The sequence below is a fragment of the Globicephala melas genome, chromosome 12 (assembly GCF_963455315.2).
Source record: "Globicephala melas chromosome 12, mGloMel1.2, whole genome shotgun sequence".
Classification (NCBI taxonomy): Eukaryota; Metazoa; Chordata; class Mammalia; order Artiodactyla; family Delphinidae; genus Globicephala; species Globicephala melas.
The window spans coordinates 6,170,469-6,192,890 of record NC_083325.1 but is presented as its reverse complement, the minus strand read 5'-3'; the positions used below and the strand labels follow the sequence as shown (position 1 = coordinate 6,192,890).

The 22,422-nt window shown below is 42.2% G+C and overlaps 1 protein-coding gene across 6 annotated transcripts in view; it reads right to left on the bottom strand.

Annotated features, from left to right (window-relative positions):
- Positions 1 to 22,422, bottom strand: part of CREG2 (cellular repressor of E1A stimulated genes 2) — a 75,660-nt gene that overhangs the window by 18,974 nt on the left and 34,264 nt on the right. For 3 of the 6 annotated variants that reach the window (XM_060309634.1, XM_060309633.1, XM_030838769.2), the window contains exon 4: positions 11,245 to 11,347. In XM_060309634.1, the coding sequence (XP_060165617.1) occupies positions 11,245 to 11,347 (103 nt within the window). The other 3 variants (XM_060309635.1, XM_030838768.2, XM_060309636.1) reach the window with 3 other exon arrangements.

Sequence of the window (22,422 nt, the reverse complement as noted above, 5' to 3'; positions counted from 1 at the left end):
CACCACCAGGGAAGCCCGGACATCATTTTCTTGACCCGTACTTAGATAAGAAAGGCTCTAAGGGTTCCAAGATGGTATGTTACTGCCCACATCACTCAGGTTTAATGGGGAGTTTTCTATGACCAGTTCACTGAGGAAAAGCACAAACAAGCTTGGGCTTAGTTGATGGTATGCTGGCATCGCTGAAGGGGACAGCTGCAGCACCGTGGCTTCAACCAGGAGGGTGTCCGAAGGACAACAGGCGAGGAAACTCCTGGGCAGATCCACCTGGATGGAGCGATGGCCAAAGAGGTGGTCTACATTGGTTCATGGACAATAGTTAATGGTTTCCAGGAAAGAAGGTTTCATTCGCTCCTCTGGGAATGAACCTCACCTGAACTGCTAACTGAGATGAAAAGAAACACGAGATGGATAGAGGAAGAAGGAAGTTATGGATATCAACTGTGGCTTTGTGACCCGTGATATAACAGGAGCTACAGAAGTTATTATCTTTTCCTCCCTGCTTGATGCTCATTTGTTCATCTGCATTAACCCCAAATTTCCCTCTTCCTTTCCTCTATTGTGTTATATGAGGAGTACTGGTGGCGATTAATGTTATAATTTGGTCTTTGGGTTACAGAACATCCAGGCAGGAATTAATATCACCCAGAGTGGGATACAGTGGCTGATGGGACTTTAAATCTCCTCTTTTCAGGGAGAGACTGTGAGTATCTTTATTTGTACAAAGTGGGCTTGCATCTTGTAAGGGTGACGCATGAGGTTTGTTGGTGGTGAATAGATGTTTAAATGTGTATTGAAGTGTGTAGATGTCGAGTAGTGGAAGGGGTGAACTAGGCCAATTATCGACCAATTGTTTCTTAAATCCACAATGTCTCTTTTCTACTTGGTTCTGTCATGTCGAGGCTGGGGATCTGCAAACTCTCTTGGAGTGTGGGATCTGGGGGTCCCGGGCTCTCTTGCTAGATGACTTCCTGTTATCTTCTGCCAGCAGGAGGCACTGATGGGAGATCCTAGGAGAGGAGAAGGAGAGAAACTCTGCTCCTTCAACAGGTGAGATTCCGTAAGTATTCAAGAGTGTTTACGCGCAAGTTAATGGAAGAATAAGAAACCATATTGTCAGCTTTTCCAGATATTTGGATTTTATATTTGAAGTTGCTAACTGACTGAAGTATTGCAAGACCAAATTACATTGTATTAAAAAATACAAACATCAGTATGTAATCACTATCGCTAATGTCACTAATGTCACTAACAAATTTACCCTGGAAATTCTGACTGCTCTCTCTTGAAAAGCCTGTGGAACACTATCCTCCGCACCGGTCACTGGGCATTCCTGATTTATTAAAATGTGTAAAGAGAGCATGCATTTTTCTCAGTGGTAACATTAGGAACCCCTTTGATCTCTGTTGACTGTTTAGCTGAAGGGATTTGGATATCTTTGTTGTCATCAGAAAAGACAAAGAGTTGTCACTGGTAATAGCTCTTTGCTCTTTAGCTAAAATGATGGAGTCTTTATAGGAATCATGTATGAATACTTGGTGAGTTAATTCTGTGTCTTAAAGATATGTGAAAATAAATTAAAAAGTAATTTTTTGGTTGCACAATATTGAGAATGTACTAAATGCCACTGAATTGCACACTTTCAAATGGTTAATTCTGTGATATGTGGATTTTACTTCAATTTTATTTCTCTTAAAGTATCTGTTTTTTGCAGTGAAACACTTCTTTGGCTAAAGTTTTCACCTAGATTCAAGGATGTTTAAAAGATTTCGCATTGCCTGCTTCAGTTTAAACTTATGCTGAGACTCATTTCATAGTTCTTAGGTTTTGGGTAGCTTTGTTTTCAGTGAAGCTCATGAGTTTTAATCATTTCATAGATGAAACATGATGTGGAGGACTTGTTTGCACTGGCCATTTAAACCAACTATTTCAAGAGGATGCAAATACTTGAGAAAAACACAAAGATGTCTCAGGATGCTTTCTTATGCATGCTCAGAAAATTACCAATTTTAAATTTGCATGAAATCATTAAAAAGGAATTTTGGAAAAAAAAACTAAACTGTGCAAGAATTTGTTAAGATAGTTATAATGAAATATTATGACATGAATGCAAATAGTTCTGAAGCTTTTGCTCTTTATTAATTGTATTTTTCAGTTCCTGTCTCTGCGAATAGAAGATTGTTCTTTTTACGAAGTAAAGCCGTTTAGAGGCCCCACAGGAACATAATGTCCAACGAAATTAGCATTGTTCTTCTTCATATGTTGTTGAAAATTTTTCTAATGTCAAATTATGAGGACTATCATTGTAAGTTTGTTTGGAAATTTTAAGTTTTATATATTGGCAGAATATACCCTTTGTTTCTTATATTTTTATCTTTAATTTAGATATCAAGTTTCAAAATATATAGCACTTTAAAATAATTAATTAATGAATGTTTGGCTGCGTTGGGTCTTCGTTGCTGCACGCGGGCTTTCTCTAGTTGTGGCGAGCAGGGGGCTACTCTTCTTTGCTGCGCACGGGCTTCTCATTGCGGTGGCTCCTCTTGTTGCGGAGCACGGGCTCTAGAGCGCAGGCTCAGTAGTTGTGGCACGCGGGCTTTAGTAGTTGTGGCGCATGGGCTTAGTTGCTCTGCGGCATGTGGGATCTTCCCGGACCGGGGCACGAAACCGCGTCCCCTGCATTGGCAGGCGGATTCTTAACCCTATAGCACTTTCTTGGCTTTGATCGAAAACCATATTTCCTTAATAGTGATGGCAATTTTTATCAAGAAAAGCTCTTTTTATTGTCTGTGGGAGGGAGGGTCTATATCAGACTTTCTCTCATTTCTCCCCATTTTTACTGCTTAGGTCTCTGACATAAAGAATAAAAATCAATTAACATTATTATTATTATTATTATTATTATTTTTTCGGTACGCGGGCCTCTCACTGCTGTGGCCTCTCCCGTTGCGGAGCACAGGCTCCGGACGCGCAGGCTCAGCGGCCATGGCTCACGGGCCCAGCCGCTCCGCTGCATGTGGGATCTTCCCGGACCGGGGCACGAACCCGCGTCCCCTGCTTCGGCAGGCGGACTCTCAACCACTGCGCCACCAGGGAAGCCCCAACATTATTATTTTTAAAAAACTTCCAAGGTCACCTCCTTTAATTGAATGAGCAAGGTCCAAGTCATTCATGTAACTGAGTTTTGTTTTTAACTGTATCCGATTCGTCACATTTTACTAATTTTTCACGGGAGCTAATTTGTCATCAATATGTACTGTATTCGTTTCCTATTACTGCTGTAACAAATTACCACAGATTTACTGGCTTGAAACATCACGTATTATTGTCTTAAAGTTCTGGAGGTTAGAAGACTGACATGGTTCTCAAAAATCAGGGTGTCAGAGGTACGCTCCTCTGTGGAGGCTCTGAGGAGAACAGCAGAGTGGAAACCCTCCTAATTCATGGCACATTGAACAGAGTACTCAGGAGATTATTACCTCAGTAATGGAGTAATTAACTTTCGACTAAAGGCTGTTCCATGTTATCAACTTAAAAAAAAATTGAAAGAATCACAGTTTCTAAATAACTTCATCCCAGAACAAAGCTTAATAATATTTATAGGAATACAAAAATATCTAGCACCCAAGAAGATATAATATTCACTTAAAAATCCCAGTATTCTGGTGGTATTCAATCAAAAATTGCAAAGCATGCAACGGAGCTGGAAAACATGACCCAGAGTGAGGAGAAAAATAAATCAATAGAAACAGACCCAGAGATGACCAGATGATAGAACTAATAGACAAAGCAAACAGCTAATATAACTGTTTAATATGTCCAAGAAGGAGAAGACTGAATCTGTTCCGTAGAGACAAGGAAGATATAAAAAAGACACAAATGGAAATTGTATAGATAAACAATACACTGGATGGAATTAATAGCAGATTAGACACTGCAGGAAAAAAAAAAAAAGGCGTAAGTACAAAGGTGACCACCAGAACAAAAACATGAACCTTCCTAAATACCAAACATATTTAAATAAACAAGAGAAAAGAATGCACATCTTGTAGAAAAAGAAGCACAGCAAATACAATACACATCATTATAAAATATTACAACAGAATTGAGACCAAACATATCAGTTATGTCAATAAATGCGAGTGGGCTTAACTCACTAAAAGAATAAGACTTTGGGTAACAAAACTAGACCCCAAATAATAATTCAGTTTCCCTGGTGCAAACAAGAAACATACTGAAACATATTTTTAGTTTTTCTAAAAAGATAGACAAAGGTACATCAGACTAGTGGAAAAATGAAAGGAAGAGAAACATAGAAGAGATCAAGACCGAGCTTTTTTCTTATACTTACTTATTTTGTGTTAACTGAATTTTTAACTTTTCAAGTTGACCAATGGACATATAAAGTTGCTCTGTATTTGTACATGGCTACACTCCCTTTGTGATGTCCTGATAGACTGTAATAATTAGAGCTATTACTTAAAAAACAGTTATGATACGCCAGGCACAGTGCTAAGAGGGTTTTACTTACGCATCTCGTTTAATCTTCAAAACAATCTTATGGCATTTACGTGTTATTATTCTCAGCTTACTATTGAGAAAATGAAGGGTCAGAGAACTTAGGTTATCCGAGGTCATACACTTGTAAGTGGCGTAGCCTGTCCTCAAGCTCGTCTGTTTGAGTCCATTGCCCTGGTCTCAGTCAGTACACACTGCCTTATCTTTTATTAAGTCCTGATGAGGTGTTTGAAAAATACTGACAGGTTCCTAGAAGGCATGATAAATTTTATGTCACATATAAAAATACCATTTGCTTTAGAAAAGACTTTAAAAGGTCTTTCCTCTTTACCTTTTCTATTTTTAATAAAGAAAACCTATCAGAAGAAAGGGGCTGATTTACATGAACCAACCACTGCAACAGAAGTTACTGTATAAAGTAGAAGGTTACCCCAGGACCCTAAATGAATGACAACACTTTATATATGTATATTTCTCTCTCTATATTTCCCACTTAGTGTTTCTCTGGTCACATAATGAGCAGTTAAGTGATATGTTTCCTAAAATAATTTAATGTTATTATAAACTTGCTCTCCTTTGAACTGAACAAGTTCCATGAGTTGTGGATCCCAACATGAATTGTATTTGTATTCTAGACCTGAGGGGCATGAATACACGGATGTACTAGGACACTGAGGACAACAGCAGTGAAAGCTTTCACAGGGCTGCATTCATATTAACTTAATTTAAATAGATAATATCTCCATTCACATAGGAATAGTAGCAACTTTATTTTTAACTGGATTTAAATTCCCTAAAAATTTTAGCAACATGCATGAGAATTTCTGGCCTCAGAAACTGTGTGAGATAATAAATATTGTGTTAAGCTGCTAAGTTTTGGGAAAATTTGTTACACAGTAACAGATAACTAAAACACTGAGATACAATCTACGTCAGCTGAGTAGACTGTACAGAAATTGCTGGTCACCACGGCAGGACATCCTAAAACTTACCGAGTAGTTCTAATTAAATCAGTAGATAATAAATTGTTGGAGACAGAATGTCTCATGGCTTATAGAACAGTACCTTGAAATATAGCTTCGACAGTGATATTAAGCATTTACCCGTCACTGTCTCATAGGGAGAGAACCACTAAATCTGGTTATGGAACCAAGCAGAACCCTCCCCCACTCCCCAAGTACAAAGGCCCCTCCGTGTCGCCTGCTTCTTGTTTATAGAAAAGCTGAGTCTCAAAAGAGCAGGCTGAAGCCACTAATGATTAGGAAAACTGGGTCACAGACTCAGTGTCTGATACATGTTCCCGAGTTGTTTTATAGATACTGTAACTGCCACCAGAGGGAGAAGCCAACTGCATGATGACCAGACTGCAGCTGTGACACAAGCTGCTCCACCTTGAGCAACACTGAGTCTATTGAGCACAATTCCAGGAACCGGCCTTCAGACAATGGGATTAACGCTATTGCTCATAATAATCTCTATCTTGGTGGGCATCAAAATAATTGTCGCTTGTTTTACACATATACGTAAGTGGGCAACTAAAACTGTCAGAAAAGAGATGCTTCAAACTCATTTGATATCTTTCACGCTAAGACCTCGACACTTTCTCAGCATGAAGAAGTTACAGAAGCCAGACCTTCATCCCTAATTCCACGGCAATGGAATAACATCTGATGGGGGAGGGGATTTGTAAGCAGCTCTTTGCCGGAAACTGCCCTCAGCAGGAAAACCCTTTTCTTGTCAATTTAGCGAAGCTATATTGTAACTAACTTTTCACCAGGCACCAGCATGCTCTACTCATCTCCGGCCCTAGCAAATCTTTTGATCACACAATACTTCACCTACTCTGTCGGTTCTTTCCGTCGATCAAAGAAGTAGAAATGAAGAATAAGTAATTCACAGATGACCAGATCTCTTCCCTAGCTTCCCCTGCAGTAATCTCATAACAAATTGTGTGAACACGACAGCATCTAAAGAAAGAGCACAAGAAGTCAACAAGCCTACGAGTCTGACCCCCTAACTCGATGATTAACTGAGATGACTTCCCCTTTGCCCTTTAAAATTTTCACGGCTGAGCAGACTCCTGGGAGATGATTTTGGGGGGACTCTGAGTCCACCACCTCGTCAGATCGCCAGCATTCTGATTAAAAGCAGCTTTCGTTTCTACCAAATTCTGCCTCTCTCAGGTATGAATTTTTGAGCAGCAAACAGCCGGATCTGAGTTGGGTAACAGTTACAAGGGAAAGTTGGCTGCATTCTCTGCTGGGGAATAAAGACGATCTTGTTTGCCTGTCTCTGAATTTGGGTGAATAACTCCTTCCAATCCATTCTACTCTTTTGCTCTGTGTGTATGCTCATGAAACAACTCTGAATAATAATTCAGCTTCCCTGGTGGCTGGGAAGGAGGGTGGGGCACCCTGATTGTGCAGTGGAAACATTTGGGCCTGTGGAGGCTGATGTCCTAGTGACACCGAGCAGGGCCCTATGGGCTCTTGGGCACGAAAGCCTTTCCGTGTCCCCCACTTCTGGATTACAGGAAATAGGCTTCATTCAGCCTCCAGGACCTTCCCTGAGTTCCAAGGGCAGGTTCAAACAGTTGCTAATCAGGGAAAGGAGGGGATGCAGAGACCAGGGAGGAGCAGTCAGGAAACAATAGTGCAGCCTTGGGGCAGGGTCCTGGTTCCCCTCAGGGGATGCACATAACGGAAAAGGGGGGTTGGGAGAAATAGGGAGACTGGGTTGACATATATGCACTATTGATACTATATATAAAATAGATAACTAATGAGAACCTACTGTATAGCACAGGGAATTCTACTCAGTGCTCTGTGGTGACCTACGTGGGAAGGAAATCCAAAAAAGAGGGGATATAGGTGTATGTATGGCTGATTCACTTTGTTGTACAGTAGAAACTAACACAACATTGTGGAACAACTATACTCCAATAAAAATTAATTATAAAAAAAAGAAAGGGATACACACAACAATCTCTTTGAGCCATTTTGCAGATACTGAAACCCCCTCCAGGTGGGAGAAGTTAACTGTCTGCTGCCCACAAGCACGGAGACCCCAGACGGGTTGGAACCAGAAGGTTGATGATCCCGACTCCCGATGACCTCACCACCAGCCAATCAGAAGAGTGTCCACGAGCTGACCACGCCCTGCTCCTTGAACGCTATAAGACTCCTCACGACCCCCTCCAGGGCAGGACACACAGTCTTGAGGGCATGAGCCCGCTGTGGACCCCTTTGCCTGGCAAAGCAATACAGCTATTGTTTTCTAGTTCACCCAAAACTCTGTCCCTGAGATTTAATTCAGTGTTGGGGTGCAGAAGCCAGATTCAGCTTCACGAGCTCACTCAGCCAAAGGCATGAGGACAAGCGCCAAGTCCAGCAAGGTCAGGTTTATCGGCCCCTGGAAAGGGAGCCTGCATTCCAGCAGAGCCTGGGCATTTCACCAAAGAAAGAAAGAGATAAGGTTATTATGTGATATGGGGGAAGGGAGTTTAGGTAAAATTTTAATGAAGCCATGTTTGGATAGCCTCAAGGCAAACAGGGGTCAGCTTTGGGTCTAAACTGCAAAGTGAACTCAGGGCCCTGTTTCTTGGAAATGACAAGTTAAGATATCAATACAGAGTCTTTTCTAGAAGGTCCTATGTCCGGAGCCTGCTTCTGCTTTGGAAATCGAGGCTGCTTCTCTATGTTAAAGACATAGATCTTCATGGGAATTCCCTGGCGGTCCAGTGGTTAGAACTCCGTGCTTCTACTGCAGGGGGCATGGGTTTGATCCCTGGTCAGGGAACTAAGATCTCACAAGCCTAGCGGCCAAAAAAAAAAAAAAGACATAGATCTTTCAGGCAAAGTGGAATATTTCCTTCTTACTGTAAGCAGATTGGGGGGGGGGCCGGGCCTGGAGGAAAAGAACCAGATGTAGCCTTTTTACACAAGAGAAGCCATTTTGTGTTCTAAGCCTGGACACAATGCTTGCTCTTGAACAGGTCTCAGTGATAAAGATCTTAAGGGAATAAAAGAACAAACGACTTTTATCAGGCAAGAGAAATAACAATAGCAAAGATAATAACTCAGTTGTAAAGACTCCAAGTTCTGTTTCAATGGTAAAGATTAGCCTGAAGCTCTTTCTTGAGCTGTTTTGCAGAATTTAAACGCTGGAGCCCCCAAGCCATCAGATCAACTGGAATGTAAGAGATGATGATAATGACCTTTTCTGACCCTCTCAACTTCAGTCAACTAAAGCCTGGACTCTGTCGACCTTTGCCCCAGTTCTGTGCTTGAGTTCTCCTCTGCTCAAGCCCCTTCATGAATATGCATGTATCTTAGCTTGAAACTTCCCCAATTTTGCTGTTAGGGGAGACACTGCTTGGGAGAGGTCCTCGGTGTTCTCCTTACTTGTCGCAAGTAATAAATGCTTCCTTCTCCCCATCTTTGGCTCGGTTGTAGCTTTTGGCTCGACACCTACCAAGAGGTGAACCCAGTTTTGGGGTAACGTTACGGATTAGATTTCAAATGTCGAAGTTTCTGACAGCTGCTGGTTCTAGAACACGATTTCTCACTAAGAAATCAGTAAATAAATATTAACCTTTCTGTGTATTAAAAAAAATACAACGTGAGCACATTTTACATTTCATAGTTGCCACATTAAAGAAAAAAAAGTTAAACGAAAGAGATAAATATTCATAGCTACTTTATCTGTAATAGCCCCCAAATAACAATCCCAGTGTCCATCAACAGGTAAATGGATAAAAAAACTATGATAGATTCATATAATGAAATACTACTCAGCAGTGAAAAAGATGAACTCCTGTTATATGCAACAGCGTGAGTGAATCTCACAATAATTATGCTGAGTGAAGCAGTAAAAAATTATGCATACTACGTGATTCCACTTACATAAAACTCTAGAAAATGCAAACTATTTTATAGAGACAAAATGAACATCAGTCATTATCTTAGGATGGGGGGTGGGAAGGAGGGACAACAAAGGGGCGTGAGAAAACCTCTTTGCAGGTGATGGACATGTTCATTATATTGATATAATGATGGTTTCACTGTATATACATTGTCAAAACTTGTCAAATTGGACAAGTACTTTAAATACCTGTAGTTGATTGTATGTCAATTATATTTCAATAAAGTGATAGAAATGAGAAAAAAAATCAGAAGTTACTCATAAAGGGGTTTGTTATGATGTTTTTTACAGCTGTAGCATGACGTTGGGAGAAATACTGTTTCCAGTTAACCTTGCAGCTGGCTTTGTCTGTGTCTAGTGTGCCAGCCAGATTCAGGGCAGAGTTTTCCTTCTGCAATATAGTGTCTGGAGAGAGAATTATTTGAGTCTTTATTTAAAAAAAAATATCATCTACTTTGCAGAAGTACACCGTGAGTACAATTTTTATTTTTATTTTTGTTGTACTCACGTACACCATGAGTACAATAAAAACAACTGCTACGTTAAAAAACAAATAAACAAACATCCCTGTTTTATTATTTCCAGACACTTCCAGACACCTTTTTTTTTAGGTCCACTACACAATCCTTTCAAAACTGTCTATAAAACGTGGCATTCATATAAGACAGATCCAGAGCATGGTTTTATTAAAATATTATATGGTGATTTGGGAAATGTGAGATACAGGCTTGATAGAACAAAGGCTTTTTCCTTCCACGAGAAACTAAGAGATCAATGCCACGCACATTTCTTTTATGTTGAAAGGCATGTCAGTCAGCATTCAATCACTTAGGATATTTCAAGTAAAGAGGGGTTTAATGCAGGGACTTAGCTATGAAGAGGCTGGAAGGGCAGCCAAAGACCCAAGAGGAAGTGTGTGAGGTGTGGGGCTGGATGCTGGAAGCTCCTACTGCCTGGCTGGAGGCTGAGAGTCCATGCTTGAGTTATTGTTCTTGGAAGTATTGTATTATTGAATCAAAATAAAAATGTGAATCACAATTTGATACTGAAAAAGACACACAGAAGCCTGGGTAAGCCTGTTGGGTGGTGGTTCAGAGCATGGACTTGGAAGTCCGGGCTCCCATGGGTGCCACGGCTGACCGAAAACAAAGGTCAGTTATTTCTCCAGCCAAAAAATGGGTTTATTAGGGATCAGCAGAGAATTGCAGTTTGGGGTCTGCAACCCCGGGGAGCCAAGTGCAGCTGCCTGCGTGGCAAGGGAAGGAGAACTCTTTAAAAGAGGGGAGAGGAAGCTGGGAGGGTTAGGGTAAGCAAAGAGCCCATGGCTTTCCTTTGGCTCAACTGTTGCCAGGAGAGAAGAATCTGCTACCTGGCACAGCGTGGGAGCGCCCCCTTCTGGTCACCTGACTCTATTCAGCTGAGGGTTCTGTTTATTAATTTTCTTACACCCCCAATTACGCGCTGGGGGACACTGGTCAGGTTTTCTCAGTCGGCAGTTAGAGAGAATTCTCCGCCTCCCAGGGCTGGCACGAGGACTAAACAAGGTACAGCTTGTGAAGAGCAACACAGGGCACTTAGTAAATTCTCCGCTTTTTTACAGTCCTTGCACGGGCTGGCAGCTGCGCCTGCCTGAGCCTGAGGCCATGCCAGGGACGGCCACTCACCCGGGACCAAGGACGGAAGGCAGGGAAGAAAAACTACGCAGATCGGACCGCGCTCTCCTCCAGACCCCCAAGCACTGAGAAGAGGGAGAGGAGGGTGGAATCAGACAGACCTGGGTTTAGTACCCACTGGGCCTCCTACCTGGTCCTGGGTCCCAGGAATGCTGGTCCGAGAGCTGCTCGCTGAGCAGACTTCCCACGTGGAAAATTGAAGCCTTTTCTTCCTTGCAGGGCGGATGTAAAAACTAAATGAGATTTTAAAAAAAGTATGTAAAATACCTAGCTTATAGGACGAGTTCAATTACAGTAACTGCTGTAATTAAATAATTATTTAGAAATAACTAAAAATAAATAAATAACAAAATAATTAGTTAAAATATCACTATCAAGATGTCATGAAGTATTTGCGTTTGTCCTGCCATCATGGGCAGGAAAACATTGTATTTTCAAAGCAGAGTGTGTATCTGTGCGTCCACCACAGATACTTTGCTGACGTAGCTGGTGGCTCCGGGGACAAAGTTTCATCCTGGCCTGGATTCTACATTCTGGGTTCTTTCTCGGCTGGAATTTGGTCTGAACAAGGCGAAGGTCCCAGCTACAGCCACCAGGGGGCGCCACGGTTCTTTGCCGAAGCTGTTGGGACAAATCGCCAGGACTGGGAGTTCGTCAGAAGCTCTGGGAGGGTCAGTGGCTTATCTGGAAGTGGTCAGGAGGATGGAAGACCTCAGTGAGGGGCGAGCAGGCCAGGGAGGAGAGTCACGGCCAGAGGAGGAGAAAAGGAAATGTGTCAGTGAAGGGTAGGGGCTCTGGGCTAAAGCCCACAGATCATTTATCCATTTGTCCAGCACTTGCCATGAGCCACAAATGGGCGGTGTGTGAAATCAGCCCCTCACGTAGCTCACAGCCTCGCTGAGGAGGCTGACACATGCGCAGATGACCAACATACACGTGAAAATAACGAGACATATAAGGCCACCATCTCTAACACTTTCGCTGTGCCAGGCGCTGTAATGACCCCATTTAACACACGAGGAAACTGAGCTTCAAAGGATTCACTAGTTTCCAAAATTCACAAAGCTGAGAAACAGTGGACTCCTGCTATGCCAGTCTGTTTTAAAGGCCACGTTTTAAAAATCATTACTCCTGCGGTAAAGCAAGGAAAACCCAAACAGCTCTGCTCCTTGAAAACTCACAACTTTGGACTTTCGGTGAACTTCAGCGCAAGTTGACAACCAGGATGGCAGGACACTCCCTGGTGCCCCTCCACCCCGGCTGGCATCCCCGTCTCCTGCTCACCCTTCTCTCTCCACGGCGTCACCCAGCCACCATCTTCTGGTCACCTGGCCCTCCACTCCCACCACCACAGGCTGGCCTTTGCCATCACCGATGTTGCTTGCGAGAGTACCTGTCCACACATCTCTGTTCCCAGTGACCCGCCTTCCAGCTTGTGGGCTCAAGTACCCCCACTGGGTCCCCTGATGGTCCAGCTTCTCCTGCCATCTCTTCCCTCCCTCCTTTCCTCCCTCCCTTCCTTCCTTCCTTCACTTCCTTCCCCAGCTTAGTTCCCACCATGCGGCATATCAGCTACTCTTTTTCTTTCTTTGGCCACCTGGCGTGGCTTGCAGGATTTTAGTTCCCCCACCAGGGATGGAACCCAGGCCCTCGGCAATGGAAGCACCAAGTCCTAACCACTGGACAACCAGGGAATTCCCTCAGGTACTCTTAAAAACACCTTAAACTCTCCCTTATCTGACCCTCTTCCGTGGCACTGGCTTCTACCTCCCATAAATGGGATGCTCACGCCTGCATCGGGGCAGACAGAAAAATCATCCAGCAGCAGAGAGGGTCAAGAGAGAAGGACGAACAGAGGAACAGAAAATTCTGTGGTTGAGGGGGTGCTCATTTGGAGGCTTCATGGATCTCCAGTAAGTGTTTTTTTTTTTAAGCTGAGCGTGAGGGAATCGAGGGGTGGGCTCCAGGGGCTGAAGACTGTGGACAGTCCTGAAAACAGCTGCTTACGAGAGTGGGAGAGAGCTGGACGGAGAACCATGCTGGGGTCCCCGGGCAGCTAGAGGGCCCAGTTAAGGATGAGGATGCCTGATGTAAGGTGAGACCAATTCTTGTGGTGGTGGCTTTTCTCTGTTACAATTCAGCTGCAGAGATGATCGCGGAATTTATCCAGGGCAGGGTTTGCCCTGTGGTTCCAACAGAAAACAGTGGGGATTCTGAGGATACTGGCTGACGTGATGGAGCAGAATCCACAGACATGACCAGGTCACCTGGCTTCAAAATCTGCTTGTTTACTTATTATTTACAAAACATAAGCTTCCTGAGGGCTGGGCTTTGCTCTCCACTGTAATCCCACCATGTTGTCGCTCACCTGCTTGAACAAGGGAGTCAGATGATGACAGAGAGGCAGCTCAGGGCTCCGGAGCAGGAGAGAGGGCTGGAAGGAGGGAGGTGAGGTTGGAGGTGCCTGAATATTCAAATGCACAGTTTCCAAGGTGGGCCGGATCTGGAGGTGACCTGCTCAGGACCTGGGGCGTGAGGTGGAGTGAAGGTAGGGTGACCAATCCATCTCGATTGGCCCTGGATTTTCTGACTTTACCACTGAAAGTCCTGTGTCCCGGGGACCCTCAGTCCTGGGTCATTTGGGCCGCTTGGTCTCTAAGCCTTGTCTCTAAGATAAGACCATCTCTGAGAAGCCGAAGTGTTGGGGGCGGTCTACGGAAGCTGCAGTATTGATCACTCTTGTGGGCATGCGTCATCTTCTGCCACAGTCTTAAGTGTGACCCTGTGGCATGTTTTCTTATTAGCAAAAGGAGCTTTTTTGTAGACCTGAATTCGAAGAATAACAACTATGCTAAAAATGGCAAATACTTCCAAGAGTGGGAGCACCGAAGTGTGGTTACCTCAGCATTTTCCAGTCTGCAAATTAAGTGCATTGTACTCAGAGCCTTAAAAAATCATATCAACAAGTCACCCAGCTAGTTCTTTTCTTTCTATTGGAAATGTAACTGCTGATTTATTGTAATAGCGTTTATTTTCTTAGAAATCTAATAATGTCAATTTGTAATATTACATGAAAGGACGGTGTAGAAATATTATAAATTTATTTAATCAAGCATGGAAATCACAGCAGGAGTGAAATAGTCTTTGGTTAGACAGACATCTAGTTTCGAAAATAGATTTTACACTGCACATGCATTACACAGCGCAAACCACAGCTTCATTACAACTCAAATTTTATAACAATTGACTTGTTATAAACAATCAAATAAGCATCAATAAATTATCCTAGAGAAGGTTTATTTTCAGAACAGCATCTGATGGTTAAATTATTAAATATGAAATACAGACTTTCTGGAAAAACTGTAGAAATACATTTCAACCCCAAACCACTCTTTTATAACGAGTCAGTATATACAAGGCATATTGAAACAAGTCACATCAGAATTCCACTCTCTGTGTCAACACTATGGATGTGTACAATCATGGGAAATAAAAATGTGGAGGTTAGGATATGGCTTATTCATAGATACAAAAGAAGAATTCTTTCCCAGAATATTTAGAGGAGGATTACTGGAAATACTGTTCTTTGCCATGAACATCAGTGGAGAATCACTGTGCACAGACTTGGATACCTATATACACCTGTAGCTTAACATATTTATTTCAGAAACTGAAAGACAGCCTCCTCTTCTAAGTGTCCCACATAAAATCTATACAGGTTTGTTGAATTTTTGTTAATTTGTATTCAGTATTAAATCGAATACATTTTGAAAACTTTCAAGTAAATTTTTTCTCTCTTCCAAAAACGCATATATTAATGGTTAAAGAAAACAAATGTCCATTCTGCTAGGTTTTGGTACGTAGCTCAGCTCTTCATTTCATTAGGGACCAACGAGAGGGCATAAATGCCTTATTTAAGCTAAGCCTTAAATTTTGTTTGTGTTAAACTTTTTACTCTGAGATAATTGTATAATAGATTCTGAGAGAATTGCTGATAATTGTAGATTCACATGCTGTTGTAAGAAGTAATATGGAGGTTCTGTGTGCCTTTTACCCATTTTCCCCCAATGGTAACATCTTGCAAAATGATACAATATCATTACCAGGATTTTGACATTGATACAGACAAGCTAGGGAACATTTCCATCACAATAAAGGATCCCTTTTACAGACACACCCACCTCTCTCCTTCTCCACCCTCCTCCCTGGTGACCCTTAATCTGTTCTCCATTTCTAGAATTTTGCATTTCAAAATGTTATATAAATGGAATTATACAGGACATAACCTTTGGGGATGGGTTTTTTCACTCAGCATAATTCTCTGAGGACTCATCCAAGTCGTGGCTTGTATTGGAAATTATTTTTATTGCTGAGTAGTATTCCATGGCATGGATGTATCACAATTTGTTTCACCAGTCACCCGTTAAAGGACATCTACAACACTGTAAAGCAACTATACTCCAATAAAAATTAATTTAAAAAATAAAGGACATCTGGTTGTTTACAGATCTGGAACATTATGAATAAAGCTGCTATGAACATTTATGTGCAAGTTTTTGTGTGAACATACGTTTTCATCTCCCTGGAATGGATGCCCAGGACTGCAACTGCTGAGTCTTATGCCAGTTGCTTGTTTAGTTTTATAAGAAACTGTCAGTTGGTTCTCCAGAGTGGCTGTTCCATTTTACTTTCCCACCAGCTATAGGTTGATCCCGTTGCTCTGCCAACGGGATTCTTGCCAACATTTGGTGTTGTTACTGTGTTTCAGCAACTTTGGTAGGTGCCTCGTGGCATCTACTGGGGTTTTAATTTGCAGTTCCCTAATGACTGATGACGTTGAGTATCTTTTCACATGCGAATCTGCCCTATCCTCTTCAGAGAAACATTTGTTCATGTTCTCCATTGTCTAATTGTATTTTTTAAAAAACTGTTGAGCTGTAAGAGTTCTCCATCTATTCTAGATGGTAGTCCTTTGTTGGATACGCGGTTGGCAGGTAGTTCCTCCCAGCGTAGCCTGTCTTTTCATCCTCTTAACATGGTCTTTTGAGGAATAAGAGTTTAAAATTTTGATGAAGTCCAATTTATCAAACCTTCCTTTTATGGACTTTAGGTTTTTGGTGTCAAGTCTGGGAAGTCTTTGCTTAGTTTAGCCCTAGGTCCCAAAGATTTTCTATTTTTAAAAAAAGTGTTATGGTTTTATATTTTATGTTTAGCGTTATGATCTATTTTGAGTTAATTTTTATATAAGGTATGGGATTTAGCCTGAGGTTCTTTTTATTTGCCCGTGGATAACTGATTGCTCAGCACGTTTATTGGAAAGACTATCCTCCCTCCAGTGAGTTACTTTTGTACTTAAAAAAAAATCAGTTGTGCATATTTGTATGGGTCTATTTCTAGATTCTCTGTTCTGTCCCATTGATCTTGTGTGTCTATGCCTCCACCAGTACCACACTGTCTTGATTAGTGTAGCTACATAATAAGTCTTTATACTGAGTAGAGTGGTTTCTTCTACTTATGCTTCTTTTACAAGATAGTTTTAGCTATTCCAAGGCCTGTGCCTTAGAACTTTTAGAATAAGCTTGAATATGTCTACAAAAACCTTGCTGGGATTTTGATAGAAACTGCGTTAAAGATATAGATGAATCTGGGGAGAACTGACATTTTTCCTATTTTGTGTCCTCTAATCCATGAACATGGTATGTCTCCTCATTTATTGATGTCTTTGATTTCTTTCATTGGCTTTTAATTTTCAGCATATAGATCCTATACACATTTTTGTTAAACTTACACCTAAGTGTTTTTTTTTCCTTTTGGAGTGATTGTAAATGGTATTGTGTTTAAAATTTTGGTTTCCACTTTGTTTATTGTTAATATATAGAAATATGATTAAATTTTGTGTGATCTTATATCCTAAGACCTTGCTGAAATCAGTTGTTTTACTTTTTTTTTTTTTAAATAGATTTTTTGGAATTTTCTATGTAGACAGTTACATCATCTGTAAATAGGGATACTTTTATTACTTTTCAATCATATGCATTTTATTTCTTTTTATTGCCTTATTGCCATGTCCAGAACTTCCAATACAGCCTTTAAAATTTTAATCAATGTAAATTTCTAGAGATTTGCTAAAACTTACTGGCCTGAATGGGGTCCATTATTCTCAAACAGATGCCTTTTCTTTTTTTTTTTTTTTTGCTTTTTTTGTTTGAATTTTAGAATTTTATTTAATTTATTTTTTATACAGCAGGTTCTTATTAGTTATCTATTTTATAGATATCTATTTTAAATTAGATTCTTTTAAATTAGTCATCACACACACACCCCCACTTTCCTCCCTCGGTGTCCATACGTTTGTTCTCTACATCTGTGTCTCTATTTCTGCCCTGCAAACCGGTTCATCTATATCATTTTTCTAGGTTCCACACATATGCGCTAATATATGACATTTGTTTTTCTCTTTCTGACTTGCTTCACTCTGTATGACAGTCTCTAGATCCATCCACGTCTCTACAAATGACCCAATTTCGTTTCTTTTTATGGCTGAGTAATATTCCATTGTATATATGTACCACATCTTCTTTATCCATTCGTCTGTCGATGGGCATTTAGGTTTCTTCCATGACCTGGCTATTGTAAACAGTGCTGCACTGAACATTGGGGTGCACGTGTCTTTTTGAACTATGGTTTTCTCTGGGTATATGCCCAGTAGTGGGATTGCTGGGTCATATGGTAATTCTATTTTTAGTTTTTTAAGGAACCTCCATACTGTTCTCCATAGTGGCTGTCTCAATTTACATTCCCACCAACAGTGCAAGAGGGTTCCCTTTCAAGCAGATGCCTTTTCAGCACTCTTCTTATCATCCAACCTGTTCAGATTCCATTCCCTGTAATTTGGATAAATAACTGATAACCGTCATCAGTGGTTAAGCTGCAAAGCTCCTCAAGGCAGCTGAGTCAGCTTTAACAAGCTAAGTGAAACCTGATTGTAAAAGCAAAACTAGCATTAGGAAAATTATCTTTCACACGGGACTTGGACACAGAGACGTTCCAGAGAATTACAATTTGAGGTTGGCTTATGGAGTATGTGGTTTCTCCTTCCAGTTTTCCCCTCTTATCTCTAAATGGGGGTAGCAACAATTTTAAACTCTGAAAATATGAAATACCCTCAAAGTTACCTTATTCTTATATATTAGAAATTGCTATTGTTAAGGAACACTCTCGTGATTTGACTTTTGATAAATAAAGAATTCTGTGCCTCTTACTATGCTTTTAGTAACAGGCACTTAAAAATATTTGGACAGCTCAAACTCTCTTTGTGTCTTAATTTTTTAAACAAAAGTGTAACCATTAATAACACTATTATTTATTTTTTAATGTATATTTCCTATATTTTGTGTATTGTAGTTTTATATTTATACAATATACCTAACTGACCAAAGAGGGTTTAGAGCCATATAAAAAGGCAGAAAACTGGGTAGTGCTAGACCCTTTATAAATTTCAATATAAGAGGTCTTGGAAGTATACACATAGGTCCTTGTAGGCCTTAGGTATACACACAGGTACAACGCAGGTGCTCCTGCATACAATTTGTAGAAAATTTAAAATCTGTAATGAGAATCAAATTTCAGAGACTTGTTTTCTTTTTTGGTAGAAAACAGTGGCCCATCTACAGGCAGGTTAGTCATTGCTTTACTGATTTTACTGATTCAATGACTACCAGTAACTCTTTTGTCTTGTTCTTAGAATTGGAAATTGTCTAGGTACCACTCTCTCCATTGCATGCAGTGAGTGGTGGAATCAGACCCTGGGATGTTGACTTAGCCTCTCTGAGCCTCAGTGTTCTTGTCTGTAAGTGGCAGTGATGATTCATCTCATTGGCTGTAAGGCTTCAGTGAGATGACCCCGTCAAGGGCCTGGCCCATGGCTGCGTAGGGAGTGTACCTCCAGTTACTTACTTCTTTCCCTCCTTTTCTTATACGTTGCCTTTGCTTCCTTTCCAGTCTCTCCCTGTCCCCCTCCTCTCTCTCTACCACAGACTGAGTACCACTCCCCATGCCTAAGAGAAGGGGACCCTCTATCCCAGCACTAGCAGAGGGGATCTGGGGAGCCTGCTGCCGAAGCTGCCCCTCCCTTAATGTACCACCATGGCCCAATCACCTAGAATAGGGCTGTGCACCAAACTCGGGGGGTTCCCACATGGTTTGTCATGTTGCAGTGGGAAAAAAGCTTCATGAGTGACCAGTACATTCTAGCAAACGGGGCTCAATAATGCATTTGCCATTCTGCAGCAGGACGGTAACCCACAGACAAAGAGTCCTGCACCCTCACCCTAAACACAAGACGCCAGCTGTGTGATGCGTATTTAGTTCTTCTGTGGTTGCAATGAGCTCAGAACCAGGACACTGCTTTGGGTACAACAAGCAACGAACATACTCTCACGATACAAAGCAATCACGTTGTACATACAGGCATAGGGTTTTTTGTTGTTCTTGTTGTTTTTTATCTTAAAGAATGGAACAGCAACTGTCTCAACATGTCACTTTGACAACCAACAGTGATCCCACACAGGTGAGTCTGGACTGAACACATGTAAACAGACTCTCTATGTGAAGTCCCTGTGTGATCTGGCCATTTGCAAATGGCCACTCCAATCTCCAGCTAGCACAGGGGTCCCTGGTGACCCACTCTCACTCTGCTGTAAGACTGACAGGGCTGCAATGAACCCTTTCACAACGAGACAGCAGTCAACTGCTGCCTGGCAGCATCGCTCGAAAGGTTTTCATTTTACGCAAACATCAAGGACCTTCTTCTCACTCCATCAGGCCTTTCTTGGAGCTGCTTTGAAATATTCCTCCCTGGGAATGTCAGCTACTCCTCCATACCATTTCTGAAGCCAGATATGTTCTATCTTCATCTTCATAAAGAACCATTCATACTGACGAGGCCACTTCCTCATAACTGGGTGTCTGCAGAAATAAAGACGTCACATTAAAGCCGTCCTCATCAGAGGGTGGGCTCTCCCGAGCACAGTGCCAGATGTATCCTTGGTCAGGTCAAAGGGCCCTCCAGACGCCAGGCCGTGTTTAGGCTGAGACCTGCTCAAACCAGCTAGAGGCAGAAGCCAGGGAGCCAGGGTCAAGGTCTGGGGCAGCCTTAGGAGGGCAGGAAACTGTTGTCACCACAGAGGGGCAGACAGCTCAAGTCTCGAGCCAGGCAACTTTGTTCAAACTTCAGTTCAGCTGCTGGGATGCCTCATGGGCCGTTTGCTCTCTTAAGCCTGCCGGGTCTCCTTCCCAGTCACATGGGGCGAGAGGGATGGTGGTCAGTTCACAGGGCTGTGTGGGCAGCAAATGATGAGACACATACAGCACTTGCATAGAGGACGTGCCCAGGGGACGGGGGCCATCGTTACCAGGGAGCATCATGAAAGGCTCTAAGCATCTCTACGTGAAATGCTGAATTTTAAGTCCGGGAAACAAACGTGTTCACGGGAAGCTTTCCATTCCTGTAGAGGCCTACAACGGTCGCATCAACCTGAGAACCAGCCAGCGTAGACAGGGAACAGCCCTCACATTCCGCCCTCTGTTTCTGACTTCCTTCTCCCTCAGGCGTAGGCCTAAAAACATGCATCCTCCTTGTGGGCAGGGTCTGGCGCTCACTTTTTGAAAACTTCATAAAAATAGAAGTTTTATTTACATCTAAAAATGTTATAAACAAAATTCAAAGACCAAGTGTAAACTGGGAAAAACATTTGCAACAATGCCAGTGCAGTGATAGGTTGATGCCTTTAAAAAAAAATTTTTTTTTTGGAATCATTGCAAATTGACAGAGAGGTTGAAAGTACGGTATAAAGAACTTTTTTTTTTTTTTTCCTAAACCATTTGAAAGTAAGTTGCTGATCTGAGGCCCAACGCTCCAAACACTCATGCAGCTGAGATGATAACATGATTGTTGTTATTTTAAGCCAACTAGTTTTGTATTTATAACCGGAACAAATTTTGGCCCCTGCAAGGGGAACGTAGGTACAGCAAAGTTTAGTCCGTGAGGCCCTGGCTTGGGGTCCAGGCAGTAGGATGCTGGAAGGACCGTAGGAGACTGACCATGGGCGTTTAAAGAAGGTAAAGACAAGGTGGTCGGATGCGTGTGGTAAAGGGACCCACATTATCCAGTAGTGGAAATTCTGGCAACACTGTTACCTGCGGTAATGTGGAAAATAGGAAACGAACTTAATGAACGCAAATGTCTCCTGCGGCTTTGACTTCATCTCACTGCCCATCATTAACGTGGAAGAGGAGAAATTAGAACTAAAGAGTGACAGCTGAGACGCGCACAGGCACACAGACACACGCATCTCCATTTATCTCTCTGTCTGTATATTGAAAACCACAAGTCCGTGTGGATGGATCCAATTCCAGGCTGATCTAGTGTCCTCCTGTGCGTGTTGCTAACTCTCTTCCATGGCGGTGAGAAACCAGGCTTCCTCTCTCTGTGTTTACTTATTACTACACTAAGTCCCCTACATACGAACCTTCAAGTTGTGAACTTTCAAAGATGTGAACAATTGAATCCAGCAGGGAACCAGACCCTGTGCCGTCAGCGTCGGGCGTGAGTGAAATGGCAGCTCGTCCTCCGTCTCCTGTTGCTGGAGAGCCTTCAGCTCTGCCACCTCCCCCCTCCTCTCCCTCCTCCAGTCCGTAACCCTTCTTGCCTGTTCCCTCGATGCCAGCCCCTGGATGCCAGCTGCTGTACTGGACTACTGTACTTTTCAAGGCACTGTACTGTAAGTGTAAAAATGTTTTCTTTATTCTTTTGTGTGTCTGTTTTTTTATGTATTATTTGTGTGAAAAGTATTATAAACCTATTACAGTACAGTACTGTGGAGCCAATTGTATTAGTTGGGCACCTGGGCTAACCGTGTCGGACTTAACAAACAAATTGGACTTAGGATCGCACTCTCGGAAGGGAACTCGTTCGTATGTCGGGGACTTGCTGTATGTTTACTTATTTCATGATTCCCCTGTATGTACAATCATCCCATCTCCATAGGGAGGCGGATGGCTTGTCTAATTTACCACCTGCTTTCATGTTACTCTCCCACTAACTTAGACAAGTACCAATCTGCCAGCCCACACCCCATGTGGATACCCGCCCCTCCTCACTCCAGCTGTGACCTTCCACCTCAGGCCTCCCCCTGCACAGACCCTCTCCTCACCCATGGAGACAGACTCCAGCACCCCCGCAGGACCACCCTTCTCACTTTTTGCAAATGCTGATCTCCTCCGCCGCTTCCCGGGGTTCCTCTGTCAC